General features: G+C 35.4%; 2 protein-coding genes across 2 annotated transcripts; one reads left to right on the top strand and one right to left on the bottom strand.

Annotated features, from left to right (window-relative positions):
• On the bottom strand, positions 1,361–8,393 carry LOC109832812 (serine/threonine-protein kinase PEPKR2). Its single transcript, XM_020400251.1, has 3 exons — positions 7,439–8,393; positions 2,318–2,614; positions 1,361–1,936 (listed from the first exon to the last, which is right to left on the bottom strand). The coding sequence occupies exons 1-3, from the start codon at positions 8,133–8,135 to the stop codon at positions 1,497–1,499; spliced, it is 1,434 nt and encodes a 477-aa protein (XP_020255840.1). The 5' UTR covers positions 8,136–8,393; the 3' UTR covers positions 1,361–1,496.
• On the top strand, positions 18,184–25,494 carry LOC109832811 (phosphoribosylaminoimidazole-succinocarboxamide synthase, chloroplastic-like). Its single transcript, XM_020400250.1, has 12 exons — positions 18,184–18,515; positions 18,603–18,704; positions 19,123–19,252; positions 20,394–20,486; positions 20,633–20,721; positions 22,617–22,697; positions 23,010–23,099; positions 24,365–24,454; positions 24,706–24,756; positions 24,839–24,885; positions 25,265–25,322; positions 25,397–25,494. Exons 1-12 carry the CDS (start codon positions 18,228–18,230, stop codon positions 25,451–25,453), a joined length of 1,176 nt encoding a protein of 391 aa, XP_020255839.1. The 5' UTR covers positions 18,184–18,227; the 3' UTR covers positions 25,454–25,494.

Genomic DNA, 25,773 nt, shown 5'->3' with positions numbered 1-25,773 from the left:
TTTAGGAGGACGAATTTTCAAAACCGACCCATTTGTGAACTTAATCCCAAAAAACGGCATCATTCAAACAAAATTGTAAAAACCGACCTGGTTTCAGCCTCAGCGCTGAAACCAGGTCGGTTTTTTAAAAAAAAATTCGAAACTTCACCGGAGTTCAACTTCCGTGAAGTTTAGCAGATCTACTAAACTTCACGGGAGTTCAACTTCACGTTCAACTCCCGTGAAGTTTCGAAATTTTTTTTTTAAAAAACCGACCTGGTTTCAGCGTTGAGGCTGAAACCAGGTCGGTTTTTGTAATTTTGTTTGAATGAGGTCGTTTTTTTGGAATAAAAATCTAAATGGGTCGGTTTTGAAAATTTGTCCAAATTTAGGATTGTAAAAGTATGTTCCTTTTAGCAATGACGATGAACTACGTGTTGATCATAGATTTTGGAAGCTACTCATTTCTTGTATGAGTGTTGTTACGGAGACCCAAAATATGGGACCAAGGGAGGGGACAGATGAGATGTCCCCTCTCTATTGCATAATGAGTTGGCCATGCCAACTCATTATGCAATAGGGAGGGGACACATCACCTGTCCCCTCCTTTGGTCCCATATTTTGGTTCCTTAAATCATTTTCCTTCTTGTATATACCCCTCAATTTCATAGAATACTTAATGCTTACCGTACAAACAAATATTTGATGTCAATAACTTCTGAAAGTGTTTTCAACTCAGTAAATTCTTTTTCCGAATCTAACTTTCGCGGTCCAATCTCGAGGACCAATAAAATTAGTTACTAAAGTTCGGAAATTGAGTTTTTCTCACGACAATCCACATTATGTAATAAATGCAAGAGGCGTCCAGTGGACCAAAGTTCATGACATCAAATATTTGTCAAAAAAAAATTATCATTTATTAGATCCATGCACAAATCTCAAAGTTAACATCACTTTCGTGCAAAGCTAACATCACTTTGGCGCACATTTTAATGTCATGGGCCTAGACCCCTTTGACACTTTGGCAAGAAAACACATGGCTCTGTTTCCAGCTTGCCAAGCAGAGTATATTGCCAAATCTTTCCGCTTATGGGCTATTTGGATAGGTTTTTTGGGTGGTAAAAGAGGAGAAAGCTGCCAAAAATATCAGCTTTTTAACAGCTTTCCCCCAAAATCATCATTTTAAGGGGTGATTTTGAAGGAAAGCTGTCAAAAAACTAACATTTTTAACAACTTTCCCCACTTTTACCACCCAAAAAAAAGGAACCAAACAGCCCCTTAAGCAGCGTCCAACGTAAACCTAAGAACTAAGCGCCTAAATTCACCATGTACACAGGGCACACCATCAATCTAGACACCGGAATATTTCTACAAAACTGAGTTCCAGCAATGAAGCAAGCATGGGGAACCTCGGTGTCATTAGTCTTCGAAGTAGATCCTGCTATGTACAAAAATTTACAAACAGGAAAGGTGACTAAGTTATGTTATTACTTATAACACAGCATACAATGCACTAATCAGCTCCCCTTGGGCGCAACAAGAATTATTAACCACCATCTGCAGCGCTTGTTACTGGAGATGTCAATGGACTCGTCTGAAATACTTGCTTTACACCAGGTCAGATTTTGAGTCAAAAAGCTGTACAGAGGTTGGCCTTCATGTAGATGAGCCATTCCTGCTGTACCGGTTAGCTGGAGACAAAGCCGACTCCTCTTTGGTTCGGATATTTGTACACGTGATATTGCTGCTGCAAGCGCATCGACGAATCCATACTCATCCTGCTCCTCAGACTTATCACCCGAACTTCCAAATGAAGAAGATGATGACGAAGATGAGCTCTTGGTTATTGAAAGTGCTGCAAAGTTTAGCCTCTGCACTATTGCACTGCTTCTCGTCTTGGATTTGCTAGGAAGTGCCTTAGATTTGCTCTCTGTGTAGAGAAGAATCCATGGATGTCCTAAAATTTAATGTACGTAGATAAGAAATGTCAGTTAAAAAAAAAGAAATGGTAAATTTAAAAATAAAAATGGAAAAAGCAAAAATTTTGAGGTGTTTCCCACAAAACCTGCCCTGAACTTTATTTTTCCCACTAATACTCAAAAACTTTTCCCACAGAACCCTCGTAACATTGAAGTCTCTAAAATAACCCACAATTTTTTTGATCTTCCGCCGCAAAAACCCCCAAAAAACCCCAAAAACTGTTTCTTGCAATTGAAGGACCTTATTATCTACCCAATTTTCTTCTTTCCTTGTTTTCTGTGGGATTTCATCTTCTCCTCTTTCTCCCTTGGAATATATGACATGATGAAATCCATGATGAAATGTGTGATTTACATACTTAGGATTTCATCAGGAGTTATTCTTTTGGAGACATCGCGAGTAAGCATCCGACCAATGAGATCTCGTGCGAGGTCAGATATAGGCTCCCACAAGCCACTATGAAAGTCGAGTTCAACTGTTTTAATTGCTTCAAAGACGGCTTCCAATGAGTCACCTTGAAATGGAAGAACACCGACTAATAGAGCATGGAGAAGGACACCAGCACCCCAGATATCAACTTTCTCTGAATAATGGCCTGTTAAGACTTCCGGAGCAACATAGGCTGGGCTCCCAGCAATGCCAGAAAGTTTCTGACCTGCATGTCAAAGCGATAAAAAAAATGAACAAAGGCTAAAGATGGAACAGGCAAAACTTCAGTTGAGAGATAATGGATAATTGAAAATAGAATATACAAGAACCCAAACAGAGGCTTTATTCCAAATGAAGAATCATTTCTGGGTTAACTACAACTATCAAATCCAAAATGCACCTAATATCTAAAATTATGAGGTCATTGTCACTCAAATATACATTAAGACAAATCTACAGACATAGATTATTATGTGGTGCAAGGGAAAGAAGGTTAAGCCCCAATGTTAACCATATGTGAAGACCACTAGATCATATACAGTGCCTAATTTTAAATTGGACTATGAATATCTTGCACACAAGAAGTTCTCAAATGTATATATTTGACCTTCAATGCTCACAATAAGGTCTCTCTTGGTCCAAAAAGACAAGACTAAAGTAAGATACAATAGAGCCAATTAACCTTGAGTATAAGCAAGCATAATATACATCATATGGCTAACATACTTGGAATAGACCATTAGATAATTTTGAATTTGCACATAACATATGGTGTTGAAGTAATTTACCATGTACCGTGTCACAGTTGGCCCTTGACAACTGAGACTAAACCAAAATGACAAGTTAATCAGAAGTGAAGACAACTCCTCTGAAAAAAGAGCCTAATAAGTCGACCATTTTATACTTTAATCGGTGCAGGACAGCTCTAGACCAGGTCCTACTCCTAGAAATCAGACTCCACAAGAGACAAACTACTTGAGAAGTGATCACACTGTAACCAGCATACCCAGTGAGTTTGCTTTTGGATCTTATATCATCCTCCAGGCTCATCTGCGTGCTAAGCAATGTGTATGCACTCCCCATCTTCAGGAAAAGAATATATGAAGGACCAAGATCCTCAGTATATTGTGCTTGATTCTAAATCGCCTTTCACCGCTGATAAACACGCGTAAGCATCTGGATATTTTATTTGGATCATGCAGTTGCATACGCATTAAATAGCAGTTAACAAAATGAATGGCTATTTCCAATGCATTAAAATAATGCCTACGCCTAGAAGGTTTCCAGAGCTTCCAAAGCAGTCAGATAAACAAGGAACTCTATTGTACAAAAATCTGGCATATGGAGTGAGATTTAAGTGTCATGGATTCCACCTACTTCCAGAGTGGCTATATGAATACTTTCAAGAAAGCCTATCAAGTATAAGGTGTGCTACGTTAGGAGTTGCAGTGATAACTCATGCATTTACAACATCAATTCCAGCAAATCAAGCACAAACACAACTCCTAATTTTTAGTCATTTTGTTTTTATTTTGAAGTCCGAAAAGCAATCAAGCAAACATGTATCTAGAAATTTGGAAATAGTTGCAAGTACATGAGACTCCAACTACTACTATCCAAATTCCGAACACACCCAATTTCAAACCACAAGGGACTATGATTTCCTTTGGGGGAAAATAGGTCACTCGGCAATTAGGCATTTTGATTGAAGGAAGATTTAAAACTCGGCATGAAAGCAAGCATAGAACTGATGATATTTTCTGGACTGGTCACAAAAATTCTGGAAGATACATGCAAAAATCACTTATAAAGCAAAACTCAGAACAGATGATTTGTCACTAGCATAGATCCCTCTGAAGTAAGAACCTCCAAACAAGTAAAATAAACTGACAGTCCAATAAACTTTAAAAGAAGAAAAGAAAACTAACTGACGCAACTAAAATGATATATCAAATTAGTAGACATAACATTCTTTATCCACATTCAAAGCCAAATAGTAATCTAATAAAAGGGGGCAAAAATAGAAAATAATCTATTTGCCACGATAACTTGAACTATTGTGCTATTTTGCATAGCTACAAATAGGTTGTTCTGTTCATTCAAATGTTGTTTTAAATTTTTAATATACATATGCCACCTATTAAAGCAACTAACACTAATAAATTAACTGTTAAATTTGATAAATTAAGGACAAGACTAATGATGTGGAGACATCATACTAATTCAGTATTACATTTACATATTGTCAGCACGTGACAGTTTCATCTGCTAAGGCAATGAAGACAATAAGATTGGTCACAATCTAGACAAGTATTCGAGCATAGGAGAGAGGAGTAAAGATAAGTCACCAAACCAACGCCAGGGTTATTAAAACTTAAAAATCTATATAGCATGTTAACTTTACGTGAAAACTCTACGCAGAGACAGTGATGACTAACTGAAGCCCCATAAGAGAACAAGCAGTCTGACTGTGCTGTCCTCTTAGGCTGAAACCAAAAATAAATAAATAAATAAATTAAAATTAAAATTAAAAAAATCCTGCACAGCTTAAGCCTTGGTATCTACTAGGTCAAATAAAATCTTGCCATTGTAGAGCTTCCATGGAACATGAAACCATCATGTTCCACAAGCCAAGCCACATGCACGCAACACTCCCTCTATGGCAAGTCTTTGGATCATAAGATTCCTCCAGCATGGAAATAGAGGCAAATTTATTGAAGTATTTATTTTATTCCATCAAGAACTATATTTCCTCTCCACCTTTACAACCTTTCTTTGTAATAAATTGCATTGTCCTTCATATCTTATTCATCTCATATCCTAAATTATGTGACTATTGCATCTTATTCTCGGTAAAAGTGAACATGTTAGAACTTATCTTATACAGGATATAAATTATTGCAAGAACTTCTCAACAAAAATTTGGTCCAACAGCTTCAATTATGTCCTTAATAATATATAATGTGAGACATGCAGAGGAGTCTCATATTTTGGCATGGACACGGAGTACTGGATGCTATGATTCTCAATCAACATGGAGAAGTTACATGTTTGTTTTTCTTCCATAACTGTATACTTAAAATACAAAACTAAAAGCATCAGGTTGTAATTCATGTCCGAAAGATCCTTCAAGAAGAACCTAGCTACAAAACAATTGTACAGACATAAGGCATGAATATTGAATAGAGGTTTTACATATTTTAAGAGTCGGTCACAGACACCATTTATTTATTTCTTTTTTATTTATGTTTTTTATTTGGTAGGGAGAAGTTTTCCCATGACACCAACATAGCAACTGTTTCCATGAATCTACAATTTCATATGATCTGTGACTATCAACTAAAGTACAGCAGTGATACTATACTTGGAGTGCAGCTGCAGCTTTAAACAATGTAAAGCAAAGTCTGACAAAACTTACAATCCTGCTAGATGTTCCATAGACACTTCGTGTCAGCTATAATCTTTAGATTCACGATTAATATTACAGTTATAAGCATTTTGTATCCAAGCCTAGAAAATGTCTTCAATATGAACCTACATTACAAAACAATGATACGAATGTAGGACATAGCATATTGAATAACATATATCTCTGATATTAATAAAGCTTTTACATGTTTTTAAGTGCTGGACACGGATGGCACCATTTTTTGATAGGGAGAAGTGTCCTATGAATCACCAATATAAATACTTAATGAGTCTACTATATCTAAGAATTTGGATGCTCTCCACTGTCAAAAAATAGTTGAGAGAACAATATTTTTCATTACAAAGTTCGCAGCTGTTGATTTCTTAATGGCTGATTGTGAATCTATTCTAAATCTAGCACTCACCACCCCCATGAATTGCACTAGTTCCTAATTTAACTCAGAGACAAATCATAACCATACAATAGACAATCAACTATTATGGGAAAGTCATCTCTCCACTACCTTTTGAATCCTTCATATAATTGGTAACTGTTAACTATACTATAGCAAGTGATACAATACTTGAAGTCCACCTGTAAATTGCTAATCCTGTAGACCAAAAGTCAGGGAAAAACCTACAAGCTTTCTAGATACTCAATATGACCTGCACGTCAGATATCATCTCGATTAGTTGCAATTTCTAGGCTTTTCGCCTCCAAGCATGTGTTACCAAATAATGTTGCCAAACAACCACACCAACTTAAAAATAGACGCATTTCAGAAGAACAGTTTAAGTATGCTGCGATTTATTGCTTTATACTGCCAACAGTCAGATAAATAAATTCAATTAGGTAACAACTAGTATCATTCTATGAATGCAAAACCTGCACTGTGAGAAGTAGTTAAATAATTCAATAGATTTAATAAGACAGCAGTACAACACAAGGAGCTTTTCAGATACTCAATAGATACTTTGTAGCAGCTATCATCTCGATTACTTTCAGTTGCTAGGCTTTTCACATCCTAGCCTGTATCGCCAACTAATATTGCCAAACAATCACACAAACTTAAAAGTATATATATTTCAGAAGAAGAGTTATCAAGTGAGTTGCGATCTTGCTTCATATAGCTAACAATCACATAAAATAGATTCCATTAAATAACAACTGCTATCATTTTATGAGATCCAAAATCCACATTGTGAGAAGTAGCTAAATCATTTAAATAATTCAATAGAATTAATTAGAAAGCAGCACTGCTAAGGAGCTTTAAAAACCCACCAAGTTTAAGACTAACAATACCAAGTATGAACTGTGAATTATGAATAAAACACTAAACATAATGATAGATCAAAACATGAATAAGTTCAAAAACTAACACATTGCGCTTATCAAGCAATTCAAAGCTGACAACATCAAAATTATACCAAATTTGCACTTATCAAGTGATTAGAATGAGTTAATATTATCGCAACTAATAGGTATCACCGCGCGATCTAAAGCATCAACTGAATATGTAAGGCGGCAAAATGCAACGTATGGAGAAAATCTACCATCTGGCCTAACAACCAATATGTTACCGCAAATACTACATACTTAGTGCGATTATCAGTCAAAATCAAAGAGTTTCAGCATTGTTACCACTGGCAAGCCTCACAGCCAATCCAAAATCGGCAAGCTTAATCGCCCCATCTGCCATCATCAAGATATTCTCAGGCTTTATATCCCTATGCACCACACCCATCTCATGGCAGTACTTTATAACCCCCACCAAATCCTTCACCAAACACGCAGCTCTCTGCTCTGAGAACCTCCCTTCTTTCATTTTATCCAACAACCGACCCTCTTTACACAGCTCCATCACCAGATGAAAATTCTCCGAATCCTCAAACACCGATCTCAGCATAACTACATTCGGGTGCCCCGAAAGATGCTGCATTATCTCAACTTCTCTATGTACAGACTCCTCCCCGTTCTTCTTCAAACTCTTCACCGCAAACTCTTTACCAGTCACTTTACTTCTACACAATCTAACCGACCCAAACTTCCCCTGCCCGATCGAAGCCCCAAGAACATACTCATTCTCAATTTTCTTCTTCCGCCTGATCTGCGTCGACGAATCAATGCACCCAAGCTTTCTCTTGTGGCCGCGGTTCGGCGACAGCGGCGACGACGACGTCGACGGCGGCGCCGTCATCAAGATCCCGCGTTTATCATCGCAAGACTCCAACTTGCACTTCTTCTTGCTCTTTCTCCCATGATCGCCGTTATCCGACAAGTGCGATCCGATCGCAGCCGAAGCCTTTACCCCCTTTCGCTTTCGCCTCAGAGATTCCATCGCCGGCGATCTAAGCTAATCCTACCTAAAATTAGGAAACTCAGAAATCTAGAGATTAGTTAGGGATTAGAATTGGGGAAACCGTGGTATCTTCTTCTAGGGCTTCCAGGGTTTCGGTGATCGAGAGAGGAAATCAACGGCGAAACCCTCGAAACCATGGAAATTTTTACGAGATTAACGGCGGCCAGAAGGCGGTGAGGTCACCGGAGAGGAGCGCGACTCGAGAACGATGTAGATCGAAGAGGGAGCAAAGACTCGACAGCGATCGCGGTGGCTTTGAAGGCTTGGTGTTCTCCTCTCGCGTGGGGCCCACGCTACTTATGGTGGGCCACAGATTGAGCCTAACTAACCTGGTCCACCGTCCATTTGAGGATTCTAATTGGCTCGTCAATCGGACGTGACGTGTCACGTGCATGGGGTTGTCTGGACTTACGTTGTGATGGAGGTACAGCGGAACGTCTCCGGGAAAAGAGAAGGGTCTCGGATATTTTCACCGGGGTGTGGTGACCGGGGGTGAGTGAGAAGTTACAACTTTCGTGGCCAGATTATTAGGAAAAGGAGTCAGATTTGACGCCGTGAGATATGGTCCCCGGCAACTCGAGTCAATTTCGCCGACACGTGTAGTATATACGTACGGAGTTTTGGGTCACGTGAGGAGCGCGAGATGGGACCTGTTGTAAAGAGATTATTTGCCAACTGGAGGTTGGCCAGTGGCCACCAAAAATGGAGTTCGAACGAGAATTAAACACCTAATGACAGTCATTAGTCGTCTAAGATGTACTTTTGTACGTGGAAGCTTACCAAAAGCCTAGGGTCTTAGAGCATCTCCAACCACAAAACCCAAAATAGTGTAATTTTTACACCAAGTTGGTGTAATTTTTACACCAAATCACTATTCTATCTCCAACCCATTACACTAAATTTTACACCAAAAAATATTCCTTTTATCATTCTTATCTTTTAATGGGATATGATTGGAATATTTAATTTGTTATAACAAACTTTAAGGGCAAACTTGGAAAAAACAAAAACTCTTTATCTACAGTGTTACACCATTCCTAGCGTAACACTGTAGCACAACTTTAAAATAGCGCTAAAAATGACGATCGGTTGGAGGAAGAAAACGGGAAAATTTTGCGTCAATTTGGGGAAATGGTGATCGGTTGGAGTTGCTCTTAACATTGCAATTGCTTGGGATGGCCACGGTTGGTTTTATTTATTTATTTTTGGGTTTTTTTATAGAGTGCCCATGGGCACTCTATAAGAGAGGAGTGAGATAAAGAGAAGTGAATTGTCCATAGAATTTAGTACAAATTAGGAGGGCCATGGACAATTCACTTCTCTCTATCTCTCTCCTCTCTTATAGAGTGCCCATGGGCACTCTATAGAAAGACCCTTTATTTTTTTTATTAAAGCATGTATATATTAGAAATCTAACCTTTATTAATTTTTTCATAATAAGTGTAAAATTATTGAAGAAGAAAGGAAAGGGAGAATATCCTGATAGTGAGATTACAATCCCCTAATTTTATGCTTGGATTTTCCCTCATTGATTGACAAGCACAAAGTATCATTAGAATTTGGATCTTGAAATTTTAGTCATGTTCCCAATCTTAGACAACTATTAACACGCTAAATTTGAATTAGATTCCTAATACTAGTAATAACACTTTAAATTAAAATATAAATCCTTGTACTAAATCAATAAAATGTTAAATCTATTTCACAATCTAGTCTTGTACTAATAATATCTTTAAATTAAATATAAAGCATAATCCCAAATGCACAAGAAGTCAAGAACATACATTAATCAAAACAATTGCTGAGCCCTAAAGCATATTTGTCGTATGCTATTGTCAGTTCTCCCAAAACTCTTTTCATGGAAACTTATGATTTAGGTAAAGCATATCCCAACTTCGATCAAGGACACATCCACCAAAAGTTATCATCTTTCATCGGTCTTCAAGGAAGGTAATGATATATATTGCTTTGTGTTTGGATGGGGGCAAAGAAGGGGATGGGAAGAGAATTTTAAGTTTAAGTTCATTTCGGAGTATTGTTCGAAGGGTAAAAAGGGGAAGGAAGAAGATCATATCATACCCCTTTAAAAATACGAGTTCGAAAAAATCTTTCTAAGGTCAGTATTACTCTTAGTATTTTTTGAATATTACATTGTTATCATAATCTATTCTAATTATCTTATCTTCTTTGAATTAGTAACCAAATGATTTATTCTCTTCATAATGAGGCTTAACATGTTATTGGATAAAATAGAATGGATTTAAAATAATTTAAATCATTTACTAATTTTAGTTTGTAGAGAAATCTAAAAACATATGTCAGCTAGCACCTACAAGTTTTTGAACTTTATAAAAAATATTCTCTAAGTTTTTTAAATTGCAAAAACGGCCCAACAAATTCAAAATTTTATTAGAACATCTTGAAAATTATAAATTTTACTTATCTCAATTTAGTGAGAAATCTGAAAAACATATACTAACTAGAAACTAAAAGATTTTGACTTTGGAAAAAATATCTTGTAAATTTTAAAAATTATAAAAACACCCTTAAATATTCAAAATTTATAAAAAAAAAACACCTTAAAATTTTCAAACCTATAAACATACTAAAACCCTACAAATAACACAAACAACCCCTAAAATTTTATGGAATTTGTAATGCATATTCTGAACTTTTTACGAATTATAAAATAAAACCCTCAAAATTATAATAAAATTTAATATACATGGGCAGTGCAAAGAGCTATAAAAAGTAAGATATATATCTTCATAAAAATTTTATAGCGAGTAACCAACTACAGTCATCCTAATTTAATCATAAATAATTATTATTTTAGTTACTAATTTGATACGCATAATTATAAAATAAATCTCAAGCAAAAAATAGGAATTAAAATTGTATTATCCTATAGGTAAATAAATAAATATAATTTAAAAGTAATAATTTAAATTATTAAGTGCCAAATATTAGTTCATGCGAGAAAGTAAAGTAATCTATAGTTTATATACCTATATAGTTAATCGATTAAACGTATTAAAATTATAATGACCATAATTAAAATTATATGGTGGTTCACATTAAATATAATTTATAAAAAATATTACATTAAAGTCAAAAACCTTTTAACCACTATATAGATTGTTTAAAAATTTTGCATGTATAAACTATACTGCCTAGGAATAGTGATGTGCACACTTAACTATAGCCTAATATATCTTAAGAACGACCTACTCTTCAATATCATTATTAATTGATGTATCTATGCATTACACTAAAAACATAATGAAACTTTAAAAAACTATGAAAGAAATACCCTCAAAAGTTTTTAAAATTGTATAAACAAACACCCTAAAATTTTATATTTATAAATACACAAAACTATTAAAAATTATATTAAAATCAAGGAACTACAAAAATTTTTAAAAAAATTTCAAACTTTGGAGGGGTAATTTGCAATGTACTAAACTTTAAGTTTGTTTTTTAGTAAATTTTAAATCTAATAGATTTTTAATTAGTTATGTTCTTTTTAAAAAATTTATGGGTAATATTGACCATGAAAAATTTTTCATAAGCCTATACTTTTATACTTTTAAAGTGAGTATGATATTTTTTGTAAATTTTTTTATTTTCTAGGGGTTTCTAGTAATTTTGTATATTCATTTTAGTGTCTATTGGTTAGAAATTCTCATGATGTTTTATATAAATTATGAATGTTAGAGTTTATTTGTAATTTTTAAACTTATAGATCTTTTCTATAGATTGTAAATTGTTTATAGACTATTTATAATTCATATATTTTCAATTTACTAATGAGTTTGAAATTCTCAGGATGTTTTTTATAAAATTTTAATTTTGAGTGTTTGTTTGTAATTTTTAAAATTTTAAGGGTGTTTTCTATAAATTATATATTATGCAAGGGATATTTGTATCTCCTATATTTCCAATGTACTGTTAGGTTAAAAATTATTAAGATTTTTATAAATTTTACAATCTTAAGGGTTTTATCTTACAATTTATAAAAAGTTTAGAGTGTTTATTACAAATTTTATAAATTTTTGGGGGTTGTTTGTGTTATTTGTAGGTTTTTAGTGTGTTTATAGGTTTAAAAATTTTAAGGTGTTTTTTTACAAATTTTGAGTATTTTGTATTTTTCAAAACTTACAAGATACTTTCTCCAATGTCAAAAACTTTTATTTTTAGCTAGCATATATTTTTTAGATTTTTCACTGAATTGAAATAAGTAAAATTTATAATTTTTAAGATGTTTTAATAAAATTTTGAATTTATAGGGGTATTTTTGTAATTTAAAAACTTAGAAGGTTATTTTTACAAGGTGCAAAAATTTTTAGGTGCTGGCTAGCATATATTTTTTATATTTCTCTGCAAACTAAAATAAATAAAAGATTTAAATTATATCAAACATATCATCTTTATCCAATAACATGTTAAGTCTCATTATGGATAAGATAAATCATTTAATTATAAATTTAAAGAAGATAGGAAAATTAAAATAGATTAGGATAACAATATAATATTTAAAAAAGTTAAGGGTAATATTGATCATAGAAAGATTTTCCCCAACTCCTACTTTTAAAGAGAGTATGATATGATATGATATGATATGATCATTCTTTTTGGTTCATGTATATATCAGCGAATATTCTTCTTTATTTATTTAGAGAACTGTCACGAGAAGATTGAGCTCTATTGGAAAGTAATGAGATGTTTCTTTGCGTAAAAATCAAACCTTAGGCCATTACTGCATTATTGAAATCAAATAGCTATGTACATATTGGTTAAGTAAGTAGATTCATGTTTATTCACATATAATATCATGTATTTTTTATCATTATCCTTCTACTCCTATTAGAGAATTCTTTTATCCATATCTAATATGGATATTGCTATGTGTTTATTGTCTTAAAATTGTTTTTCAGCGTGAACTTTGATCAATTGCTTTGTTCACTTGGACACTATTTTCTGGGGACAAAAGATCCCATGTTAACCATTCCGCCTTGAATAATAGAGAACAATTAGAAGAAGACCAAAATTGAGAAGTATCGGAAGTACATAGGTTATGAATTGTACCTCTCTTATTTTAGCAAAAACCCCATGCGCTTCCATTTACCACAACCATCACTAACTATGAAGATCCATGTTTCTCTGTATGAGAACTAGGGGTGCACTCGGTCCGGATACGGCTCGGATATGAGGCTTACCATATCCATATCCGTTTACCCATCTCGGATACGGATATTGGTCTATCTCGGTAAGGAAAATTCATAACCATATCTGCTAGACTCAGATACAGTTACAGATGTACATGCGGATATATGAGCGGATATGCATGCAGATACAAAACGGATATGAGAAAACTAGATAGTATGGAGAAAAACATAGTTCATATGATACAAAACAGTTCCTTAATATGTTCATTATAATTGAAAATTTAAGATTAGACATCTTAATCATCAAAATTAATCACAAATCCATAATCTAAGAATCAAAACTATCGCAAGAGTATGACTAACATGTATTCGGATATTTCGGATACGTATACAGATATTTCACTACAAAACTATATTCGTAACCATATCCTATCGGTTATAGATTTGAGTACAAATATATGTATCCTAACGAATACGGTTACGGATATTTCCTCGGATACAAATACAGTTTATCACCCCTAATGAGAACACAAAACCATAACAAAATTCAAGGTCAAATTTTGGCCAAGAAGCATGAGAACTCAATTAACCAAGAAGCAAGAACCCTAATTTGGAGGGGGGAAAGTCTCAAATGTTGATTTAAGCTTGTTTGACACATTAACCCTCAATTGTGTTAACAAAAATGAATTACTTTTGACTCAGGGGCTATCGAGACAACAAAATTGAATGTTGAGGGTTGCTTTGGCAAAATAAAAAACGTAGGGACTTATTAGAATAGATGGTGAAATGTTAAGGTATTCTTAGACTTAATTGTCGGATTTAGGGCTGTCCAAAAAGCCCGCCGGCCCGAGCCCAGCCCGGGGCCGCGGGCCCCAGCCCTTACTCGAACGGCGACAGCCGGGCCCGGGTTGGTACAAGTGTCGACCTGGTAATAAAACCTGGCATCGGGCCTAGGCCGGTACAGTGCCGGCCGAGCATAGAAAACCGAGGCCGGGCGGTCCCGGACTCAGAGCCCGCCCGGCCGCAACGGTCACCCTAGGTGACGCGTTGGCGGGCAAGTCCGAGCCGTCGCAATGGTCACAGGATCATTTGGCGAAAGTGGTCACGGAAGTGACCGTTATAGCCGGCCCGGTCCGGCCTGGCCAAAACAGTCATATTGGCCGTTTAGACCGTTTTGCCCCTAAAACGGTCAAAAGACAGCTATTTTATGAGGGTTTTTTGGTCATTTGCCTAGGAGGCTGCCTCTATAAATAGAGAGGGGTTTTCACTTCTTTTCCTTACACCAAAACTCATCTACTTCTTTCTAATACTCTCTTATACAATCTTATACTCTCTTATACTCTCTAATAATCTCTTATACTTTCTAATCCTTCTATCAAGTGGCTTCTGAATCTAATTATGAAGAGCAAAACCTATCTCCTACAGATCTTAAAATGAGTCCTCCTACAACAGCTACTTCTACTGATTTTACCGGTATTAATCCCGAATCCGGTGGCGACGAATCTGCACCAAGAGCTCCTAAAAGGCCAAGATCCGATGTGTGGAATTTTTTTAAGAAGATAGACGTCACCAAGGATGAACACGGTAGGATCTTCACCCAGAAGGCTAAATGTGCGTTGTACGGCTAGACTTTCCAAGCTCATCATAAGAGCAGCACCAACCACCTCAAATGCTATATAGAAAAATACAACAAAGGCCAGAATCCTCAAGGTGATATCCGACAATCTATGATTTCTCAATCCTCCTCTTCTGGTAGTCTCGGCAGTTAGAATTATGATGCTACCCGAGCCAGAAAATACGTAATCAGGTTTATCATTCTTAAAAACCTTCATTTTAAATTAGTAGAAGATGATGAATTTGAAGATATATTTAAAGATGGTTTTTATCCCGCATTTATAAATTTTTCTCGTCAAACCTGTCAACGTGATATTTTAAAACATTATCAGGAGGAACAATAAAAAATAATTTCTTATTTTAAAAATTTAAACTGTAAATTTTCTTTAACTTCTGATATTTGGACATCTCGAGCACAAAATGGTTATTTATGTATCACAACATACTGGATTGATGAAAATTAGCAAATATTTAAAAGAGTTGTTTCCTTTATTGCAATTGAAGAGTCACATAATGATATTAATATTACAAATTTAATAATTGAAGAACTTATAAAACTAGAAATTGATCAAAGAATATTTTCTCTTTCACTGGATAATGCAAGTAATAACAATATAGCTGTTGATTTTATCAAAACAACTCTGTCATTGCCATGTCATGGTGATCTTCTTCATATTAGATGTATTTATCATATTTTAAATTTAATTGTTCAAAGTATATTTACTGAAATTAAACCCATGATAGAAAATGTTAGAACAATTGCTAATATGCATAATGCTTCTGAACAAAAAATTAAAAGAAACAATTTTGCAAAAGAAAAAATTATAAGCCCAGACTAATTCCAAAAGATATTGACTATAGGTGGAATTCCACATATACAATGTTAAGTGTGGCAATAGAATATAAAGAAATTATAAACGACCACGTTAGCCACCTCCGGACTTAAGGTGGTATTAAGGTCTCGAATAGCCTCCATGTAAAAATAGAAAAAGACTCATTTGCCGGTGGACTATGTCGACCTCGAGGGTTCAGAGCTGGATTTCGTGAGCGTAGCTAGTCTGAGAAAAGATTATGAGCTAAACTTAGTCAGGCTCTATACTAGAAAGCGGCATTCGAGTTAGATGATGTCGGGTGGGAAAAGAGCACTTACTTTTACACCGGCTAGGAGAACAGTAAGGCTGAGGAGGCCTTCGCTCCGTTGAGACGAGCTGGTCGAGATGTGGTGTCCAGTCACTCACATCGGTGAAGGCTGCCTCTTCCTTGAAGACCTTGTATTGTCGGACCAAGCAATCAAGCAAAAAGTCTGGATTCTCCTAGTCTCAAGTAGTAAGGGATCAAAACCAAAGTGGAAGGGCCACTATCTAAGCTATTAGTGGGCTTGTTTGTTCTATTGAAATACTGAATCGAATAAATTATTATGTTTCTAGTTCTAGCTCTGGTAGCACTTATGGAATAACTGAAAATGAATGGACAATTATATGTAATTTAAAAGAGATGTTACAAGTTTTTTATGATGCTACAATGTTATTATCTGGCTGTTATTATCCAATAATTTAAAAGAGATGTTACAAGTTTTTTATGATGCTACAATGTTATTATCTGGCTGTTATTATCCAACTATTACTTTAGTGCTTTACAAATTATAAATATTTAAAAAATAAATAAATATCGTATGAATGATGCTTTTGGAGCTATAATTTTTCAAATGGAGAGTAAATTTAATAAGTATTTTAGGCCTATTCCTCATATTTTTGGTTTGGGGGTTCTTATTGATCTATGTTTGAAGGATATTGCCATTCGAAGTTTGTTACAATCATTGTATAGTGGACAGATTATAGACTTAGATGATGGATCCACCCTTACTGCTACTTATCATCATTTAACTATTAGAAATTATTTTCAAACCTTATACGATGAGTATGCAACTAGACATTATGTAGCTGCACAACAATCTACAGCTTCAGCGCCTTCGAGCTCAGAGCGAGGTAAAAGTGTAAGTTTTGATAGGTATGCAATGGTAGCTGAGCTAACTGGTGGATCTGAACTTGGATCATCATTAGAGGTTTCTGAAATAGATGAATATTTACCTGATTGCAATGGTGGAGAGTATATGGATCAGTTTCATATCCTTTACTTTCCACAACGGTTCGTGACTTACTAGCAGTGCAGGTTTCGGCGGTAGCTTCGGAATCCGCCTTCAGTACAGCAGAACGTTTGATCGACGACCACAAGATATACTTAGATCCGTATACTGTACAAGCAGTAATGTGCTTACAAGATTGGTGGAGATACGAGAAGCGAACGCAAGACATCGATCGGATGACTGGAATTGAAGATAAATTTAAAAAGTTGAGCCTAGCAGATAGATTTAAAGATTAAACAATATTCATCAAATTATAATTTTTATTTCTTAATTTTAAATTTATAATGAATTATTTTGGAAACAGTTGCAAATGATAGTGATATAGGTGAGTAGGTGCCAAAACTTAGTTGGGATATACTCATCTATTGTGATGCGGCGAATTCCGAAATAAATTTATACTTATAAATGATTTACTGATTATTAATAAAAAAATTATTTTTATCATCTTTCATTTTTATAATTTTTTGTATTTGTTATTTATGTCATTTCAATTTATTAATAATATAATTGTTTTTATTAGCATTTTCTGTAATTTTTATGTATATTTTAAAAATTAAAGAGATTTTTAAAAAAATAAAAAAGGTTAAAAAATCTGGGTCAGCCCGGATCCTGACCCCGAGCCTAGGACCCGGGTCGGGCCCGGGTCTGGGCTCAGGTTTTGCTCGGCCCGGTCCAGATGGACAGGCCTAGTCGGATTATAAGGGAGACATCACAATTAGGGGGGGACCATTTGCTGGAGAGAGAAAGAGAGAGAGAGGGATCATCGTTTAATTGGGGAATTTAGTGGAGCGTGGGTATTTCGGTATTTACTCTGCCATGTTTAGGTTAAACCTAACCATGGTTGGGTGTTTTGAACAGAAACAATAATAGATGGGCTAATATCAACATATTGATTTAATTTTGAGGACTAATATCAAAATATAAAAACGTGAAGACTAATTTCAAAAAAGCGATGATGTAAGACCAAAACCAAGAAAACTCTTCTTGCCAAAAATTAACCTCCGCTATCGATCACTTCCTCCCTGTTTTCTTAACGGATCCATTTTCCAATACTTAACCCGATTCGGACCCGAAACCCTGCACTCTAGTTACCAAAAGGCACCGCTCACGAATCATCGGCGTCAAACTCTTCGATATTTCGCTACGATGACGTCTCCCTCTCTTCGTCCGAGCCCCCAAAACCCCAATAAAACCCTTCGCAAAACCTCGCTCCTCTCTCCATTCTCTCATCCCTCGAATCTTCTCATGCCCAAAAACCGCAGCTCCTCTTCAATCTCGCCGATTTCAGCGCGAATTCAATCACGAACGCTCGATCTCAGCGGCCGCCATCACGATGAGATTGTTCAGCTTGCAAAGGAGTCGAGATTCAATTGCCTTTCAGAGACTCACCTTGATCTCACGGTTGATGGGCTCAAGTTGAAGGCTAAGGGGAAGGTAAATTCTCTTAACGGGAATGAGCTAGTTCTTTTTTAATCGTTTTTTTCTTTTTTGAATTTTTGAATTTTCCCCCTGTACTTTTAGGTTAGGGATGTTTATGAAGGGGGAGATCACTTGGTGCTGGTGACAACGGATAGGCAGAGCGCTTTCGATCGGATTCTTGCTTCGATTCCTTTCAAAGGGCAGGTATTTGTGTGTGTGTTTTTTCTTTCGTTATGGATTGAATTTTGGGTTTTTTTGGGATTCCTTTGCTGTTTTCTTGCCAAAGATGATGGCTTTTGGTGGAGTTAGTTCTTTCTATATGGGTGCTTGATCAAAGTTGTGATATTTTCCTTTGAACAAAAAGTTTCCTTGAAAGCTGATAGCTTGTTTCTTAGACTTTTGGGAAGTTCATTAACTGATAACAGGTTGTGCTGGATTTGCTAGGTTTAGTAATTTTTTGATAATTCACGATACTCCGTATTCTTCTCTTTTCACAATATTTAATTTTAACTTAATGCACCATGTCCTCTCTCAGATATTGTTTTGGTCAATAATACCATTTTTTTTGCTGTTATTGAGCAAGATGTATGGTGGTATTTATAAATGCTGTACTTCTTTTCAGGTTCTTAATGAGACAAGTCTGTGGTGGTTTAATAAGACCGAACATATTACTCCAAATGCAGTGGTTTGTGCTCCTGATAAAAATGTTACAATTGCGAGGAAATGTTCAGTTTTCCCAGTTGAATTTGTCGGTGAGTTATTACCCGATTGCCAGCCTGTAGTTCATATCTTCGTCTCTCTTTTTCTTTTCTTTTCTTGAACTGTAGAAGTTGCAGACGCAAGCCATATATGATGATCGAACTATGAAAGAAATACCTAATGTTGTCTCATAAAAGGATTGTTGACTTCTTGCATGCATTGCCTCGAGGATTAGAGTGCAAAAGAATTGTATAGTGTATTCTTTATTGATGACATAAATTAAGACATTTAATCTTTACTTGCGGTCGAACCAGTGTTCATGAATTTCATCAGAGCTTTCAACTAAGTATGTTGCATGTAGATGGACATTAGGAATGTGATCTCATCAGAAAAGCATATTGATCAGTTAATCATTGGATGAAGTTGTGTAGATGGACATTAGGAATGTGATCTCATCAGAAAAGCATATTGATCAGTTAATCATTGGATGAAGTTATCAGCCATTCAGATTTAAACTAATTCTCATCAGAAAAGCATATTGATCAGTTAATCATTGGATGAAGTTATCAGCCATTCAGATTTAAACTAATTCATCAGATTTTAACTGAACGACAAGCATACTGTTGCGACCTGTGATTTACGGTTAGAAAGTCTATTTTGGGCCTATAGCATCCCTGATGAGCTGCTTCCTGGTTTATTAGATGAGGCACCAACGGAATTATTTTAAATAATGCTAATCTTTCAGATTTCTCGAATAGATAGCAGTTTGGGTTTGGTACCTTCATCTGCTCAAAGGAGGTGTTTGTGCATAACAGCACAAAATAGAACCAGAATAATAAGAGGGTAGGATAACAAAAAGAATTACTTGAAGAGCGTTAGGCTATGGAAGACTTATTGATGTATAAGAAATAAGTTGCGGCAGTGATCTGGATAAACTCTAGACTATCTTTGAGCGTTAAATGACTTAGGGCGTGCACAAAAGATGCAGTATAGATGGATATGCGTTATGCATGTTTTTCAATTGGACATCACGTCCTGTGTCTGCAATATGTTAGGGTCTGGAATTTGTTTTTTTGTCGGTACATTATTTTTTCTTCCTTTGTTTGTTCCACTCTACCTTCAATACTTATGTATGATCCCTCTCTTTATTCTACTTCCTTGATAACTGATATTATGCTTGGATGCACATTGCAGTTAGAGGCTTTGTGACCGGCAGCACTGATACATCATTGTGGACAGTTTACAACAAGGGTGCAAGACGTTATTGTGGCAATGAGCTTCCTGAGGGTAACTACTTCAAATGCTAATTCACAGTTCTTAGTGCAAGACGTTATTGTGGCAATGAGCTTCCTGAGGGTAACTACTTCAAATGCTAATTCACAGTTCTTAGTAACAGTTGCACAATGCTAAAGTGTTCCGTATAAAAACTTTAGGTATGGTAAAAAATCAAAAGCTACCTACAAATATACTCACACCCACAACGAAATCTGAAGATCATGATGTTCCTGTGTCTCCTGACGATGTAAGTTTTCAGTGCATCCTCCTTTATTAAATAAAATTATATTTGTGCTGATATACTTAATTTAACCTTTTTTAGTATTCTGTGTTGTTGGGCCCTCAAAGATTTGTAAGCTCTTCTCAAGTCAGTTTAAAAGCATATGTTACATGACAAAATAAAGCTGCATCTAATCAGTGATCATTTATTTTATTTACTAACTTAAATACTTAGCAAGAAACCATATGCTTTAAATTGCATGAGACAAGTTTCTGTTAAATAGAACTACTACACAGTTTCTTTTTTGGAAACCATATGCTTTAAATTGCATGAGACAAGTTTCTGTTAAATAGAACTACTACACAGTTTCTTTTTTCCTCTTTAACTGTTATCTGGCTGGAGATATGAAGTTTGTTAAATAGAACTACTACACAGTTTCTTTTTTCCTCTTTAACTGTTATCTGGCTGGAGATATGAAGTTATGAACCATAATTTAAAGTGTATTTTTTGTTATACTACGTCTCAAATAAGAGGACTATGGTATCCTGCATTTTGAAGAATCCGATTCCAACTGCAAGTGGCACAATGTTCTGTAGTATAATGGATAGAATCAAACAAGAGCTAGGTACTGCATTCCACCTCTTATTTCTCAATTAGCAAATGAAGACTTTTTTCTCCTAAGCCGGAAATAGTCATATATTTCACCAGAACCATCTAAAGCTAAATAAGTTAGAGAAAATATGTGTAAATACTAAACTCATACAACATGTTGCATATGAGCTTGACATGCTTAGCTTGAACAAGCTTACATTCACTGTCAAGATCCCACTATACAAAATGGTGATCACATGAAGATCATTACGTGCTGTAATCTTAACTCATTATCAACCCACCAGAACATCTGATATCTCTGGTGCTCACCAGAAATAATGATCCTTCATCTGAACAAGCATATGAATGGCCTGGTAGATGCATAAGAAAGTCTACTTTGAGTTTTGTGGGGCCTTCATCTGAACAAGCATATGAATGGCCTGGTAGATGCATAAGAAAGTCTACTTTGAGTTTTGTGGGGCTTTGATTCACTTAAATCAATTAGTTGAGTACACACTGATTCTAACTACTAATTGCAGGGCTGATCTTGTGGCCCTGAATCACTGTATGGATGCAGATCTCTTCTGGGCTTTCGCTCTAGGTCTACCAGTGCTCTGACTGTGGAAGAGCCTGGTAGTAGTAGCATCAAGTAGGTACAGTGGGAATCTGATACACAAGAAAGGATTAGTATTTGATACAACACAGATGTCCAATTCCTCTAGAACCACAAGATATGACCTCTTAGGTTACTTATCTTAATGTGTATATAGTAACATTGACTGGCCAGATGGTTTACTGATGTACATACTTATAAAGAGCTCTTGTGTTGGGCACTCAGGTCTACAAATGGAATCCTTGAACAACAATTGAATTCTTACAACTAGAAGATCCATTATGACTTGATGCTCCCAGAAAACCATTTGTATAAGTAGTAATTAATTGATGTATTCATTTTTATTAAACTTAATGTCTTTTTGTAAGTTGTTCATTCTTCATCATATAAGAAACTCATCTAGTAGTTCTATGAGAAAAATAGGATTTTTAATGGTGAAATCCTATCGGACAACACAGATGTGAGCTTGCAATCATTGTTTCATGGCTGATATAGCTAATCCTCTGTAGACTGTTATTCGCACAAAAATATCTGAAGCTTATTGTATTGCTATGTTAAGTTTTGCAATGGAGAGTTTTTTATGAGCATATTTTTTAGTAGTTAAACATCTGAACTCTGGTGTTTGCATTCCAGAGGACCCTCTGTAGATTATCTTTTTGTTTCATACTTTGCTAGCAGTCATATTTGATTTAATACTATAATGTTTACATCTACACAGATATTTGAGCTTGGTTTAATGAGTCGAGATGAATATGCTGAAGTAAGCAACAAGGCTTTAGACTTATTTGCATACGGACAGGTAGGTATTTTCTTTCTTGATAGTTATAGGTCCTCATTACACAACTTTTCTCTTTACAGTACAGAATCTGTGTCATTGCCTGCTTACGATTAAGTATTCTGTTAACTTTTTTTTGGCACCAAAAAGGCGCTTGCAAGAATCTGTTATAATGCATGTCCTGTCATCTGTTTGTTCCATGTGCTATTGACTATATAATGTGATGTAATATATCATCAACCAGACGAATGATTGTTCACATCATTCTAGTTCTACTACTTTCATAATCCATCATATAAAAAAGATCATCAACTGTGATACCTTTATTTCTTGCAGCAAGTAGCTTTGGAGAATGGACTCTTACTTGTCGACACAAAATATGAATTTGGGAAAGATGTTGATGGTACAATAATGGTGATTGATGAGGTTTGTTGTCCTATATCTTGTGGTTTATCTTTATCCATCTTTCTCGTTGATGATATTATCTGCTCTTAGCAATACAAATATGCAATGACCTCATCTGCTATACATCTTCTCTTTAGGATATTAGGAAACTCATTTGCTCTCTATCTTTGGTTTAGGATATAGTAATCCCATCTTCTATTTTATGTACTAATATTTCAAATGCGTGTCATTACCTTATCTGTTCTTCGTTTTAGAGTTGACTAGTATCAATTCCTTTTAAAATCATTGTTTCTAATGACATCAAGTGAGAAGCCTTGTTTTCGAATTAGGTCTGAACTTGATTCTGCAACATGCTTGGCTATTATTTAGGATTGCAACACGCTTGGCTATTATTTAGGATTCTATGTATACTTGATAGTTGATGCCCCTACTCTAGTTATATCCATGGAGGCCATTTTTCTTAGCATTTCTGCAACTGGTTATTGGTAATTTAAGACGTTTTTAAAGTTTTGGAAAACTGATAGTGTTTCATTTTAGTTCTTCTTGGGGCCTCCCCAAATTATGCTGTTTATGATTTGCGGTTAGTGTCTAGAAAGTTGTTTAAAAATAGCTAGGAGAACCACATTTCTTGTTGGTTGGTATATTTCAAGATAGAAAGATGATGAAAAACATGTGTATGTTCCTTGCTGCTTTGCTCTTGACAGGTTGGTATATTTCAAGATAGAAAGATGATGAAAAACATGTGTATGTTCCTTGCTGCTTTGCTCTTGACAACCACTGTACTGCTTTTGCTTTTTTTTTTTGAAAAACATGTGTATGTTCCTTGCTGCTTTGCTCTTGACAACCACTGTACTGCTTTTGCTTTTTTTTTTGTTATACCTTTAATTTTCTCTGTCAAAAATGGTCACATTAGAACAAATTCCATACTTTTCATGCATATTTTATGAGTGTTTGGATATGTAGATTATAGACTGGCTTCCTGCAGCTTTGTACTGATTTTCATTATGCTTGGAATTTGATCAACAAAAGATTTGAATATGGAGGGAACATGGAGATCCTATGTACTTTTTATTTTTATTTTTAATTTTTTTTAAAAAATATCAGCATCTCACATGAAACCTAATGAAACAAGGAATGCGGTTATATGAATCAATAACTGGAAATGGTTTGCACATATTCTTCCAGATCATAAATCCGTTTTTACTGCATGTTAATTTACCTTTCCGCGAGATATCCACAATATAGTATTTTGTGCATGCTCACTGTTTTACTGTTCTATGATTTAGGTGCATACCCCTGATTCTAGCAGATACTGGGTTGCTGATTCTTATGAGGAGCGCTTCAATACTCGGCGTGAGCCTGAGAATGTTGATAAGGTATTTAGTGATGCTGATTCTTATGAGGAGCGCTTCAATACTCGGCGTGAGCCTGAGAATGTTGATAAGGTATTTAGTGATTGATGTGTTGCAAAATGTATGTAATTTGTGTTTAGAAATTTGAACCTATTAACCTGATAGAGTCGGGTCTGCACTTTCTTGCCACTTGTCAAATGCTTCTCTTGTTAGATAAGTGGGCAGTGGCTTTTATAAAATGTGTTAAACACCTAATTTTATTTGTTCTTCCTTAGGAATTCCTAAGACTCTGGTTCAAGGAACACTGCAACCCTTATGAAGATAAGGTATTCACTTATATTTTATATTTTTCCAGGCATTTGTTGATGTACTAACAGCAGTTTCCTTCCCATTGCTTTGACCTTTCAGGTTCTTCCTGATGCCCCCGAGGAACTTGTTTGTGAACTTGCATGGCGGTATGTCTTGTTGTACCTTCTCATCTTTTTTTATCCATCATGCATAGAAACATAAGGGGCGGTTAAGCAAAAATTTGTTCACTACAGTACAGTTTATTTTATTTTAAAATCTGAAATCTGGATGGGGGTATCAAAGTGACATGAGGTTGAAACTTTGGGAGTATCTAAGTGTGGGTATTAAGCTGAAAAAGGGTGAACTTTTGGGGTACCAAAGTGAAAATAAGACTTTAGATGGAAAATACATACATGTGCTCAGCTAAAGATCCCCTCAAATCTTTTTTTGTACGCAATATATTCCTCACACAGTAGGAAAGAGAAAAGTATACTTTAGGTTAAAAGCCAGTCCCGTATCTCATTATATTTTTGGTGCTCATGGCAGGTACATTTTCCTTTATGAAACAATCACAAATTCGAAGTTTGAGACACCAAGCATAGAGGTAGAAATTTGCGACCTACTTCAGCATTCCAGTAACCTTATCAATACAACTAACTTAATTGTTTCATTTTACAGGAGCCTATACATGATCGCATATCTCGAAATATCTCACAGGCCTTGTCAAACTTGTGATTAGAGGCGATCATAACATCAAGAGTTTGGTTTTTACTGTACTCAAGAGATCCCGATACAATCTCAAAAGTTCTGGATCTCTCTCTTTTTCCTTGTTGAGTGGTCCAAAATAATACAGGCCCTTTTAGAGCATCTCCAACAGCTTCCCCATTTTATTGGTATTCTCACTTTTGGAGAATTTTGGCCTTTTTTTTTGGTCCAACAGATTCCTCATTCCATTCCCCAAAATAGGGATGAAGGAGGAAAAAAGGGGAGTCTTCCCCAAATCAGGGGCATTCTTCAAATATTTGGGGAAAGCTTGGTCATGAATGCAGCACGTT

Source organism: Asparagus officinalis, chromosome 3, assembly GCF_001876935.1.
Source record: "Asparagus officinalis chromosome 3, Aspof.V1, whole genome shotgun sequence".
NCBI lineage: Eukaryota > Viridiplantae > Streptophyta > Magnoliopsida > Asparagales > Asparagaceae > Asparagus > Asparagus officinalis.
The sequence above is the reverse complement of the archived record's forward strand: the minus strand, read 5'-3'. Positions and strand labels throughout refer to the sequence as shown.